This window comes from Falco rusticolus, chromosome 1, assembly GCF_015220075.1.
Source record: "Falco rusticolus isolate bFalRus1 chromosome 1, bFalRus1.pri, whole genome shotgun sequence".
NCBI lineage: Eukaryota > Metazoa > Chordata > Aves > Falconiformes > Falconidae > Falco > Falco rusticolus.
Window position 1 is genome coordinate 28,728,341 of NC_051187.1, and position 14,823 is coordinate 28,743,163.

The 14,823-nt window shown below is 38.4% G+C and overlaps 1 protein-coding gene across 2 annotated transcripts in view; it reads right to left on the reverse strand.

The window, feature by feature from the left end:
• GLT1D1 (glycosyltransferase 1 domain containing 1) overlaps nucleotides 1-14,823 on the reverse strand; it is a 57,809-nt gene that overhangs the window by 18,836 nt on the left and 24,150 nt on the right. The window contains exons 7-9 of one of the 2 annotated variants that reach the window (XM_037375316.1): nucleotides 10,476-10,532; nucleotides 6,617-6,712; nucleotides 5,558-5,607 (exon numbers count right to left, since the gene is read on the reverse strand). In XM_037375316.1, coding sequence (XP_037231213.1) covers nucleotides 5,558-5,607; nucleotides 6,617-6,712; nucleotides 10,476-10,532 — 203 coding nt within the window. The remainder of the gene's footprint in view (nucleotides 1-5,557; nucleotides 5,608-6,616; nucleotides 6,713-10,475; nucleotides 10,533-14,823) is intronic. The other variant, XM_037375317.1, reaches the window with a different exon arrangement.

Genomic DNA, 14,823 nt, shown 5'->3' on the forward strand with positions numbered 1-14,823 from the left:
GTCTTTTGCTCTTCTACCTTTAGAAGGATGAGAAAAACTACAGCTTGTGAAGTGATCCATAAAATTTGTAAGGTACTAATTTCTATCCCATCTACTTCAGTGGAAGACAAGAGACTGCCATCTGCCTCATGACCAGAATAACCCTTCAAGCTGCACTCTTCTATTGGTAAATATTGCAAGAAGCCTGGCCTCAGTATGGTGATTCAGTTACAATACTACTTTCAGGATGGGTGTAGCAATGACTTAGCTAAGTGATCCCCCCGAGCTACATTTAGGAACTCGAGGAGGCACAGTTATCTAACCACAGGTTCAATATAACAGAAATTAGATACAACATAACCTGTTTAGTAAGTTGGAAATGCACTTAAAAGATGTGAACGTTTCCAGAGCCAACTGACTATGGCAGGATGCCTAGGAACTTGGCACAGTCTCACAAAAAGCTACTGAAAAGAAGGTTAGTTTCACCCAAAATGTCTCCATGATCCAGTTCTACAGGTAGCTTGTTTGTCGCCACATTTTATTTTGTTACCTATCAACATAACAGGCAAGTATGATCATCAGTTATCATCTTTTGTTCAAAAAAATTATCCATCCAGAGGAAGAACCTTCAGAGAGATGCAAATTTCACCAATTTAGCAGAGATCAGAAGAAAGCACCTTACTTTGTACGAAGAGTTTCTATCAAACAGCTGTGATAATATGACATATGGAAAGTGGAGTAGGGACATAGCAAGGACCCGTGCCTAACAGGACCAGATAGGCTATTAAGGAGGTTCTACTCTGCTGACAGGCAAAGAAACATCTGAGACATGTTTGACAGGACAGAAAATCATAGAATAAATGCTGCATGAAGATGAAGGTGCCTCTTAAGCACAGAGCCTACCATGATCCACCATCAAAATCTAGGAAATCTTCAATAAACACATTATATTAAACTGCTGCCATATAAAAAGTAACTCAGAAGCAATGGTCCAGAAACATCTTCATGATAATGCTGGGACTACTGTGTCCCTCCAGACTTTGCAGGGAAAAACGGGTCTTAGTACATTTAAAGTACTAGCAGAATATCATGCAGAGTACTAACGCACGAAAAGCTGTAGCTGAGAGCATGTTCAATACAGCTAGGAGGAATCTGCTCGATTGCTTGGGTTTGTGAGGGTTTGACAGCATCACTGTGAAAGGAACCAGCTTTACTCGCAGCAGCAGGTGACCCCACATTACAACTTCCACCTGATGAATTGTTGAATAGGCTCAGCAAGACCAAGGCTCCCCTACAACTGAAAACACAACTGTTGTCTTCAAGGCAACACTATCTGCCTGCAGCAAATGCACCAGAAATTAAGACCCTTGTGCTCGGACATTCTGCATCATCTCTTCCATAGATTAAATGCTTAAGGAAATTCAGTGTTTTCTGGCTCAGCATGTAGCTCTACTACTGCAACTTGGGACAATCAACAACTTATAAAAAAAAATAGTTTTAATTCAGCTGAAACAATTTGGCAACTAGAATCTAAATTAACAAAACTTCAGGTCTAAAAGAAAAATATAGAACCTTGTGAAGAAATAGGCAGCAAGTTTTTATATGGGTGCAAATGTTACCATTTCTAACAAAAGTTTCATTTTCAGGGAATTCTTGAACAAGCAAACAAAGGGTTAGAAGAGTTGTCAGCTTAATAGCAACACTAGCTCTTATCTTTTAAAAAATGTCTTAGTGAGTAGGATATTTATTCAAGATATAGCTGGCAGATTTTCATATTCCTCAGCAGGCTAAAGAATTTGAAATTGCATCTTTGTCTTCTATGTGATTTTCCTAATTACTGTGCTCTAGGATATTCTGGAGCAGGTTATTAGACTTCTTCTAGTTGCTCACTTTAGTTGTGTCAACGGCTGTTCCATTTTAGACCCAGCCCTGAAAACACAGGGTAGGTAACAGCCGTCCCTTACCAAGAGATGGGCTGCACAACCTGATCGGTCTCTCCATCTGTGAAGGCAGTTACTCAACTGAAACCGTCTTGCTGGGCATGGAAAGACATTGGACAGAGGAAAAATAGCTGTCAGCGGAAGACAGGATCATTACAAACACAGCAATATTCTGTACTGTCTACAAGAATGGTTAAGAATTACGCAGAGAGTACAAAGTGGGCTTCAGGGTTACCCAACAGCTGAATGTGGCCTTAACTTGCCTAATATTTCATAAGCTTCTATTCTCGGAATATAGAGCTGCTGAAAATATAGAGCTATTGTTTCAAATTTCTTTACAAAAATGAACAAAAGGAGAACTGGAAGAGGTGATAAATGCTAAAAAAAAAATTTACATTATACAGGACCCAGTGCTGCAACATTACTTAGATTGCACCACTTGAGAAAATCATGCATATCAAATGCAGGGAAAAGGTTATAATCTTATGAAAGCAAAGCAGAAAATCGTGTGTGGGCCTTTGTTCTTTATATTTAATATAATCTTAATGTGTGTGGGTTTTTAATATTCACAATAAACATTACTTGCTTCACAGATAATGGCACTGATTTTCTTAAGGTTTTATGATTTGAGAAGTAACATGAATAAGAAAAGTACAGCTAAATACCAATAGAGCTGAGAGATATTTTCATCCTTCAGCAATATTTTAGTACTATGGGAGAAATACATTTTTAAATGGTTTAAGGAGGTTCAGTCCTTGATCCTGCCTATGCACTGCTGCAAGGTTATTTCTGGTAGCTTACTGTAAAGACGTTAGCTTATGAAAAAGCGAAGCAAATTTTAAAAGACCACTAACATGTTTAAAATCCTCTCTGGAGGCAGCAAGTACATCTTTTGATTCTAAAGCACACCTTCATTATACCCGCTATAGATTTGCTTTCCACACCAGTTCACTTCCAAATCATTTTGTGTATTAGTGTGGAAAAAAAATGCACATAAAATACAAAAGTAAAAACAGCTCTTAAAAACAAAATGCTAAGTCCCAAAATTTACAAAGAACTAAACTGAACGCGAAAATAGAAAAATAGTCCTTATTTGCCCATTCAGATTCTATTTATTTTCTCATGAATCAGACTGCCTACAAGTTTTCAGGCTCATGTGAAGATGAATCAGAGATAAGACTTACAGAAGGAAACAAACACATCACCCAGATGAAACAGTGGAGCTTTTAGTAACCTTTTAGTATCAGCAAGAGTTTGCTTCATATGACACAGCTGCCTACTCACACCTATCCACTGGTGTAGATTAAGGCTATAGGCTGCCTTTTCAAGACTTCTGCTGCTATGGAGATCCATGTAACACAACTGATTTCTTTCTCAAAAGTCCTGCAATTAGTTTTGTTAGTTTGATGTAAAGTACGTCTCCCTGAGGTAGGCACACACTAGAAGCAGAAGCAGCAGAACACTCCCTGCAGCCCCACCTGGTCCCTGTGCAGGGCTGTGGGAAGCTGTGGGAATGAACCTCACTTTGCACAGAGTTAGGCGCAGCGCTTTGGTGGCTCAGAGGCATCCTTCCCCCTCTCCCCATTTAACAGTGCAGTTGCTACTGTGAGGATCTGGCCCAGAGCAGACACTGTGCTAGCAAATATTTGGGTAGGGCACTGGTTAGACCGAGATGTGGGAAATATTCATCTTTCTCTCAGGGTTCTGAAAACAACCACCCATTTTGTAGTTTTGCATTTTCTCAGCACTGTACTTAACAGATATCATAAAAACATTTAGATGTTCATGGGTGGTTCGTTTCTAAAGGCCCCAGTTTCTGCAGGTGAAATCAGACAGATCTCTCAGTGGAAATAACTGGAAACACAGTAGATGCTCAAAGCTTTAAGAGACCATTAGAAAAGAAAGGACTGCCAGATAATTTATGCAACACTTTACTTCCTTTTAAGCACCCAGAACAGAGGACTTGGCTGCAGTGGGGAATGCTTCCCTCTTCAGAGAAGTTCAATCTTGTTATTTCCTCAAAAATCACGCTACTTGATTTAAAAATGATGGGGTGCAGTTGGGACTGTTCAATAGGTTTTTTTGCTTATATTCATGGTTCATGAGCCCACATTTTCAAAGCTTTCTCTACAACTAGAAGAATATTTCATAATAGCAATTGTGATAGTTTTGGTTTTAAACTCTGTCAGGAGCTGGTGCTTCATGAAAAGCAAACCATTGCTGAGAAACTCATGACAACATTTTGAGATGGCAGCCCAATGTTTTATCAAAAAGAGAGTCAGCAATCACAGAAGAGCTGCCATTTAACTGACTGACCCTGCTGTGAAAAGAAGAGAATCTGAAGTTGTAACTTCCAATTTGATATACAGGATCTTTATGACTTAGCAGGGACAAAGTGAAATCTCACAATATTGGCTAGCACTTTTACAGAAATACATGTAATTAGTTTGGAAGGAATGATAACTGTAAGCTTTATCTGAGATGTGAACATGTAAGAACAACTCAGTTTCTGATTTTATTTATTTCAGTCAACACCACCCTCCTTCTCAGATGTCTGTATCCCAGGCTTTAGCGCACTCAGATTCTAAAAGTGAAACAGGCTTCACCCATTTTATTTGTCAGCTCAAGCTCTGTCCTTGCTGCCTGGTGTCAGACAGAAACCTAACACCATTTTGCACCTACTGGCAACTGTTAATTGTGTATAAATTGAGACTACCAGAAATAGCATCAAAATCTAAATGGAATGGAACAAAGACTCAATCCTCCACGTGAACATAACACATAAAAACAGGGATAACGAGCATCTCATATCACCTTCACAGTATTAAAAATCCTCATTAGCAATACCTGCTACAAATTCTCCTAGATGGCAACTGTTGCCTTTCAAAATATTTGATAGGCTCATTTATAAATTATTCATATTGAAATAGGCATTTCTAATATTTGATTTGTAGGAGTTTTAGAACTTTCTGATTCTCTACAAAATTTTGTACTATCCCACAGGTATAAAACCAGAAGCCAATATTAGAATCCAAATATTCTGATACTTACTACCTTCAAAAGTTCTTTCAGTAGTCAAATGAAACACTAAATGCGTTGTTCTAAGAGACATAATAGATTAATAGCATTATCAAGACAGAAAATTATAGTAATACAGCTTCAGATGCCCTTTATAAAACCAGCCCAAGCCTTCTAAAGAAAAAAAAAAATCAGTATATGCAAAACCAATCTACAGTGGCAGTAAACTATTTTACTGCTATTGATAAGTCTGCATTAATAACAACCTAACTGGATAGAGATGGGCTACCTCAGTGCAGATCCTCTTAGAAAAACTCTTTGAGCTGCTTTCCCTTTGGCAAGGCAAAAGCAGAGCACATGCTGAGCGAGGCGGCCTTTTAGCTGATAGCAGGACCCTGAACGGTGGAAGCCTGAGCACTGGAATATCTTCCACTTCCACAGTTTAGACCTGTTGCAAACAGCCTTTACAATGGCCAGGTTTGTACCTTCTTATCGCTGCAACAGTTAGAAGTCCTCTGAGTTAGGTTCAGTAAGGGAAAGAATTATTGCGGTATCTCAGGTGCAAGTAAATGGAAGTATTTAGGAATAAACATACAAATAAAACTAAAACACTGACTTACTGCAGGTCCCATTATGCCCAGATGGACACTAGGATCCTTTCTGTGCCAATCTAAAACAAAAGAGGAACATATTTTTTATTAACAAAAAATATTAATTTTTAATTTATTTTTCTCTGAAATCAGTGTAAATAGCTGTATGAATAAAGATTAGGCAAATATTGTATTACTACTTAATAGACTGAATCTGTACCAGATTACACGCTCAGCCCTCGCATTACTCCTCAGAAGTTAAATGATTAGCATATCTGAAAGTTAGTATTTAGCATTTCTGCTTCACGCAGATTCAAGGGTTATTTAACTAAGCTCAGATGTTAATTTTGAATCATCTCAAAAGAACAATGCTCTATATCACCCAGTGACTCTGGCCACTAAAGACAAAATTATTTGAATTTTTTCGTATGTAAAGGAACATGTGGAAGTAACTGCAACCATTGCAGTTAATACTTTAGTTACATGAACAAGAGAAAACTGCTGATCTCTCAATACCAGAATAGAACAACACCAGTTACTTGACTTTAATAAACTACATTTGTTACTAAGTGTCACAAGAAATACCTGAAACTTTTACAGACACAAGCAGAACCTGCCAAAACATTCACATCTGGGAGGAGGAGAAAATTTCAGCCTTGTTTACAGTGTTGAGCCATAAGGGTGGGTGGCAAAATTTGCTGGTATCTTCAACGATATTAATTAGCACACATGCAAATCAGTGTAACAGCCTCAGGACAGTAAGATAAAAAAGCTATTTTGAAGTAGGTGAACTCTTCTTTTGTCTTCCATTAATATTGTATGTAATAGTAGAACAGGTTTTCCAGCAAGTAAAATAAATGCTGCTTTGATTTTAATGCTCTGTTATTCCCAGCAGACCGGAAAAGATGCAGTACCGAAGTAATGCATTGAACAGATCAGTGGTTACATAAGCATCTCCTTTTTTAAATGTAGATATATTATGAAGTTTTCTGCAGTGAATGAAACAGCTTATGCCAAACTTACAAGCATCAAAAGAAAGGCATCTGAATCCAGTGACAAAACAAGGGTATTCAAACAGCTGGTACTCACCTGAAAACACATCTACTAAATACAGAGGGTCTTTGACTCTTCGAAGCCCGCATACCAAAAGAAACACATGTAAACTGCCTGTGTCTGTAGGAATGCCTGTAACACATAATTTTAAAAGTCTGAATGCAGATAAAAAAGCTGAACATGCCAAACTGTGTCATGAAAGAGCACATACAGTGGTAAAAGCAGCAATAGGGTGGATTCTGAAAAATTCTCATTATTGTCCCCTCTGTTTCTTGCTCTCGCATCAATCCTCAAACCAACACAGTGGAGAACATAACCGTGCACATCATTTAACGGGGCACAGGAGGTTACTTCCCGAGGCAGTGGCTGTACAGGATTTGGAGAAAAATCTGGTGGCCTGCATTCTTGAGCACCAGAAGTCAGCTTTGACTACTAGGCAACTACGCAAATCAGGGTGTTTCTCAGTATTTCCACCCATTAGAATAAATTTGCACCCACGCAATAACTCAACACCTATTTCAAGAATATCGTGAAGTTTAGTTAATCGATGGCTGTATGGATTAGAGCTCTTGATCTGACACTTTCTGTTATACAAGATCAGGTAAACATCCCATGGTTATCTATCCCTAATATGTCAGCAATGCTACAGAAGAGTTAACTAGAAGCTCAATTATTGCAAAGCATTTATTTTAACCTTATTGCTAAGCAACACAAATGAAAATTAAAAAAAAATTGGGAAAAAATCTCAACATGGGAGTTTTTAACATTGAAAATCTCTCTTGCAAATACACAGCAACAACCCATAAAACTAATTTTGTAGGCTACCTTAGAAAAAGAAGATCTGATGTATGACACTGCAGTTGCCATTGGCTTCTATGACAGCGCAGTTAATTCAGAATGTCGTTCTGGAGAAGGGTCACTATGTGACGTACTTTGGTAAAATGTGTTTATGATAAACCAACATAATTCACAAATTGCTGAATGAACACACATAACAACATAATTTAATAAACACTAGAGGAGTTGAAATGCTCTTACTTGATTTACTGTACTGAAAAATCTGTTTGCTGTCCTTCACCTATTTGTTGAGCTCATGGCAAGGGTGGATGACATGTATTAGCTGACGCTAGGCAGTTCAACAAGGAACAGCAGGCTCTTCAGCAGCAGCTGTCTGTGGGACATTAACGCACGGGTCCTGCACTGAGACTATGTCCCACAGCTACCAGGAGGGCCATGCCACACAGTCAGAATGACTCGGTGGGATTTATGACTGACAGAGGAAGGCAGGACAGTTGTGGTGGCACAGTGACCTGCTGCTGCTGAGCTCCCTTCTCTGAAGCTGCCTCCTCCTCCTTTTCCCTTCCACTCTCCAACACTTGCAGAAACAACTCAGCTGCTTATACAGCATCACTGAATTGCTGCAATTCGTAATTTCAGATCACTCAAACTAGGGACCAGCTTACGTTCACTCATGGCGTTGTATAACTTCAATATAACCCTTATAACAGGGTCTGCTCCAAGCCCTGGAAGAAATATGCCAGGAATAACTCCCCTCATGTCAAGGAACTGGATTAACATGAGCTCTGTATCCAACCTCTCTTTTGTGGGAGGGCGAGAATCAAAAAGAGTGGTCATTCACTACATACTCAAGCACTATTGCTTTTAAAATAAAATCCACTTCAGGGACTTTTAAATGCTCCCTGTCACAGGGTTCATTATTGTTAGTTTCACTTAACCTAAACAGCTCAAGTTGTCAAGAGTAGCTGCAGCAGACACGATAAGTAACATTTTACTGGTTACTGAATGAAGAAATAATTTATAATTTGTAATACACAAACATTTGGACTGAAAAAGCCATTATTCTGGTGCAATGGGCCATTAATACTGTTTGTTTTTAAGACATGCAGCAGTTGTTTCAATTCATGACAAACTCACACAAAACAAATTACTAGAAGACATCAGCAAAATTCAGATTGCGCATTTTAACTATTCATGTAGCACAAATGTTCATTTTAAATTATGAACTCCCACCTATCGATGTTCAGCTCTGGGCACTTTGGAACACACCTGAAGCTACCGCTGATCAGTCAGACAGCAGTGAGAAACCAGGTCTGCTGTCACTGAGGTAGAATTATTGCACTCTTGATGTGACAGTACCCTAACCAACATTAACTGTGCTTGAAATAACTGCTTTGTTTTACTTCTTAACATCTTTTTGTTTCTGTCTTACAGCTTTCTGTCTTTTCGTTTGATTTGATAAGGGTTTAGGGCGCTCCAAGGAACAGCCCCGTTCTGTGCGGTCCCGACTGCCGTTCTGCTCCCTGTCCAAAGGCCTTAACTCGAAAGAGAAATAAGCAACTGGCCACAGAGACAGTAATTCTGCTTTGTAATTTGCCATTCAGTTCCTGTGGCGTTTGAGTTTCTCTGGTCTTGAGTCTGAGACTCAACTGGTCTTGAGTTTCTCTCAAGAAACTTATCGATAATCATCTAATTATTTCACTACTGAGATTATGTAAAAAAATATCAATAGCCCACTTATTTGACCTTTATTATATGGAAAAGACATTCACAACCTTGATTTCTCACTGCAGACTATCCCCTCCATGCAATATTACAAAGCCCTACTTGTCTACCATGAAATTTTATGCACTTTTCTCTGAAACAGCAGATAATGGGGCACACTGGTCTACAGACTGGATCCTACATGGCATTTCGAAAAACTCATAGAAGGGCTAACCGAAAAAGGATTTGCCTCTGCCATTTGATTTAGTGAAGTGAGAATCAACTGCAGTTTTATTTTATTTTATGCTGTTGATCTTAGCCTCACCTAATCCATTTTTACAGGCAGACTTCTCCCACGGAATCCAATTAGAAGCATATAAAGACATTCCTGAGAAGACTGCATTACTGGCACATCACTGCCACTCTTTAGTGCTAGGGGCTTACTCATTGGCTGTCTACTTCAGATCAAATTTCAGCAACACTTGTGTATCTTTTTAGCTTTCTGATCATTCACTGAAAAAGGTTAAATCCACACATCAAGATAATGCCTGCATCAGTGTTTTCGCACTTGTTGCTTTCTCAAGCCTTGCCAGCACTCCTGCTGTGGAAAAAAACCCCACAGAACAGTAGCCATTTGTACAAGAAAGCAATCATTTTAGTATGCTTTATACTCACAAGAACACTGAAAAGGGGGAACATATCAAAAAGATAACTGCAATAGCTGTCTTTACTGGCTACTACCATCAGCTGGGTGAAACCTGGTATTTGAAAGAAGACTTTTTTTTTTTCCTTGAGCTTAAACAAGACTTGCATTATGTGAACGTTTGCTATCATTCTGTCTTTCCCAGATAGGCTACTTAATCTGTAATAAGATGCTCCCACCTCATGTGATTCAGTTCTGAAATGGAAATACACCAGTATGGCACAATCAACTGATTTGCTCTTTTGATACATTCATTGTGTCACTATCTTGTTTGAATGACATGCAAACACCCAGATAACAAAAAAATACTTGTGCTTGTTTCCCCCCATTCTTGTTAGTGTTACAAAAGCAAAGATTTGAAACAGCACACTGTGCTTCATTATCTCTTAGCTCATGCATCCTCCTGTTTGCTTCACAAAGAAAAGAGAGAATGGAAAGATTTGTACCTAATCACTGGCAATAAAAAAAACCCAAAACAACCAACACCACAACAAACCAGTCTGCACGGTATATGTTTTCCAGCCATTCTTCAGAACCACTATAACCTAAATGCAAGTCAAGTCTTCCCACTGTAACCGATGTCGCCTTCAGTGTCAAAAACTATTGCTCAATGTCAGTAAGATGCTCCTTTAAGCATGCTTTGTCAGTATTTGTCTGCAGCTGCAGTCTGATCTGTTACATCGGCTTTACCTATAACACCAGCCGCGCACCGGCCACAGCCGCTCCTGAGCCTGCTTAGCAGGTCACCTGTGGAGCAAGATGTGAGAGGTCAGAACAAGAACAGTGGTTGATAGGATTAGGAAAACTCATTCCCCTCATCAGCTAGATGGCATGCTGTCCTGGTACGCCACACAGGACCATGGGGACCACAGATGAACTGCAGGTGAACAGAAATGAGACAGACACAGTGAAGATTAAGCTTGCCATGGAACTCCCCCAGTCATGCAACTCCTTTTTGATGAGGGAGCAGAGGCAGTATTATGCTGCTCAAAATTTAAACGCAGCAAAGCACTAGCACTTAAAATGTCAGAGTGGAATGGCATGATCAAAAGGGTATCCAACTGCTGTGCCAGTGTGTTTGTTGATAGCACTGGAACCTAGCACATAACGTACTGGCTAATAGATGAAATGTGATTAATACTGAGGATTCATGTTCTGCAGCTGGCTATGATTCCAAGTCATAGCATGGCCTAGAGGAAGTGAGACAAATTACACTTCCATCTAGACTTACCCATCCATCTGCAAGCAGGTTTAATAATTGCTTGATATGAAGCAATAGCACTGGGTTTAACTCCTGGTAAACTGTTTGGAGATCTTCAGTTGCAAGACAGAATGAAAGAATGGAGTGGAAAATATTTTCATAATGCAGCACTGGAAATAAGCAGGTTATTATTTAAGATTTCATTGGCTCCTAGTTTGTTCTATACCTGAAACTGTATAACTGTCACATCAACTCTTTTACTATTATGACACACTACAATAGTTCACACTTCGGCCTTTATAAAAATCTGTACTTAGATGCGAGGATAGCAAAACATGAAGAGAGGCAGCTAACACAAAATCCTACATCATTCCTGAAACATTAGTAAAGACATTGTTTTTCTAAGAAAGGCAAGAATAAGTAGAAGTGTTATCTAAACAGATTTGGAAAGAGCAGATTTATTTAGCTCCATCCCTCTAGGTACTAGCAGGAAAAAAATGTAATGATCATTGATGTACAGTAAAGATAAATACATTACTGCAAATCTTTAATCTTACTGAAAAGTTGCTGGCCTCTAAGTGAATGAGTAATATCAAGCATTAGCTTGCTGAGAGGTAAAGAAGCCATTTGAGAACATCTGAAGTAAGCAATTTTCTCACCACTTGTTCAAAAAAAGAAAATAAAAATACTATTCTTATTTAGAATTCTTTACTGTGCTTTTATAAGGTGTTTTCGAAATCTCTGGAGAGGAGAAAAATATAAAAAGGGAAAATGTGATTTTTTTTATTCAAAGTTATCATTTTGGCCCTGAACCAACAATCTCACAAAGCCTAAGTTCTTAAAATGTGTTCACTCCTTTACGACTTAAAATCCAATTTGTACTAGAAATTAAATATATTTTATCAAGTATATAAATATTGGACTTCGAGTTTATAATGTAGGATACAAAGATTGCCCAGTAATATAAAAAAAACAGTCCACAGTCGAAACATTTCTTATTATTATTAGGTCAAGGATGATAAAATATTTTAAGATTAATTTTCCAACCCCTGAACAGACCTTTAGAGAACAATACTAAGTCCGTATTATTTGGGCTTAGTCATCCATTTTTGGTGTTGTTCAGAAACAAAATCTAAGCCATGACAAGATGGTGAGGGTGGGTAACCTTTCCGATCTTCCTTCCAGTCCACTTTGAACCACAGCAGGTCTTTCACTCCTCTTGAAAATTATTCATCTATCCATCTCCTATGCTCCTGAAAACATGAACTGATCTCTTACAAAAGGAAATCCATAGGACTGCAAAGAGATTTCAGTCTTTAAAATGGTTATTTTATTTTCTTGAGTTTGAAACGTTAGACAAATATTTCCAACTCTGGCATTTAGTTTTGATACACTAAATCCTGCAATTTGTAGTTACTCAGTACATTCCCCTCCCTACACACAGCAGAAATACCATACATTAGCTCTTTTAGTCTCTTAGCACCAAGAGTTTGATTTTGTGTCTTTCACAAGTCAACTATTAAACACAAACTGCTCAGACCAGCCAAGTTTTCCTGTTTGTGTGACATGGTGGTGTCCTACTGCAGCACAGCTTCAACATGCCATCCTTCTTTATCCTGACTCTGCAGTTCCTTTCACTGAAGTCATTGGTGACACCAAAATTTGGCAATTATTAGCCCAACTAGGTCTTATTTCAGCAACATACTTAACAACCTGCAGATGTCAAATATTTATTACTGGTTAATGAAGTTGAGCTTTTATTTTACAAAGCGATTTGTTTCTTCGAAATTAAGGGGAACTGGAGTTAAGAACTGTATTCAAAGTGTTTATACTGCTATTCACATTCAATAGTGAATAATTGCTGGAGTTGCTGATATGCTTGTGAAGACAACACAAGTTAAACGAACTTGTAACTTCCAAGGACAGGCTACTAATCCAGAAAAATTGGGATGCTAAATTCTCCAGCAATGCTCTTTTCCCCTGTTTCTCATTATTCCTAACAGATCAGACAACAAAAATGCTCTATGCTTTCAGATCTGTTGGGGAACACAGAACTGCTGCTATTGTATCGTTATTTCTACAGTCACCTGCACAAACTTTTACTATTTAATTTTTCTTATGTGGGTCTTTTTTTCCAGCATAGCTTCAGCAAAATAGAATGCCTCTGTAAACCCTGTCTGTGTCATGACAGGTTATGTAAACTTTTCAAGCTCTGAAAATAGCCATGCTATGAAGCAGAAATTATCTGAGAGTAAAAAAAAATCAAAATACAAAAGTACATTGCATATATTTTTTGATAGTGCAAGAAGAATCTGATCCTATGATTTGATGTCACCTTCCAGGAAAGCAGTTTTTAGTCTTATCTGTTGGGTAAATGAGCTTTCTCAGGTCGTTAGTATAGACTCAGTTATCTACATCTTCTAATCACATGATGTCTATGTGTTTATTAGGATCTACATCTTCAAAGCTTCAGCCACTTTCCACTGAAATCAAAAGGAGCCTTTCATCATGGTATGATGACATCAAGTTTGTCTGTGATCTTAAGTAGCTATGCTCCACCCTTGAGCTAAATCGTTAGAGATCAGTCTCAGTTTTTGCATTTACTTAGACTGTCTTGTGATTTCCTGTCAAGCAATTTACAGCAAAAGCTTGAACTTCCAGGGTCTCTCCCAAGTCTATAGATAGGCATCTAATATTGATAAAAACCCTGATTATGTTGTATATAGATTCCTGTACTATAAGGTCAGGGAATGACATTTTGATCATCTGGTCTGACCTCCAGACTGACACTGGCTGTAATACTCTCCTAAACAGTCTGAGTTACTAAATATACCGAAAGCATTGTCTTCTTGAAGTCTGTGTGGAAATCTCCACTTGGTTCAGGTTTCTTGTTTAACTACTGTTACTTACAGTCTGTCATCCTACATAAGACAAACTGTGAAGCTGACTGTTCACCAGAATGCAAATTAACTTTAAAAAGTTCTTTTTTTGGTAGATTTAGCCAATAAATGTTTTAACAGCCAGCCACTGAAAATACTGCAGCTAGGACCTAGCACACTAACACTACACAAATATCACCTCTGCAACTCTCAATTTTGCTGCTAAGACTATGAAAAAAATTCTAATTCCATGATTTTTGTACTGAGATTGTATTGCACCCATAATAACAACAACAAAAGACCTTTTACAGCACTTCTTCAGTTTGTATTAGGCAACTGCTGCTTATGGACAGATGGCTGGATGGATGCCCCATCCCTGGAAGGGTTCAAGGCCAGATCCTGGTCTAGTGGAAGGTGTCCCTTGGCAGGGGGGTTGGAACTTTCAGGTCCCTTCCAACTCAAACCGTTCTGTGAGTCTATGTTAGCAACCCAAACTATCAAATGAAATGCACAAACGAAAGGTACAAAAAGGTGGGATTCTTCAGCTTTTGGTTTAGTACCATTCACATTTCGGGGCTGGGGTGGGTGGAAGTCTCCCACAGTAAAATGTATTCCATGAATTCTGCCACTCACTTAAATCTACAATTAAATTATTTTTGCAGCTATTATACTACTTGAAGAGAATGTACTGGTGTTATATTAAACAAAAGTCAAATGTTAAGGCTTTTCTATAACTGACAAAAAATCAGTTCAAAGAATATTCATAAGAAGTCTGTTCCATGAAAAAAAGTCTTGAAATATTCTGAAGAGCCTATTTCATTTTAAAGAATAACTTGACAACGTATGGCCTGATCACCAAGGATGTTTAACACTGATGCCTCAAATGTATTATAATCTGCATTGCAGGGCACGTGCTGTTTCTTTACATTCAGTCCTGGGAATCCTGAATTTGACAAAC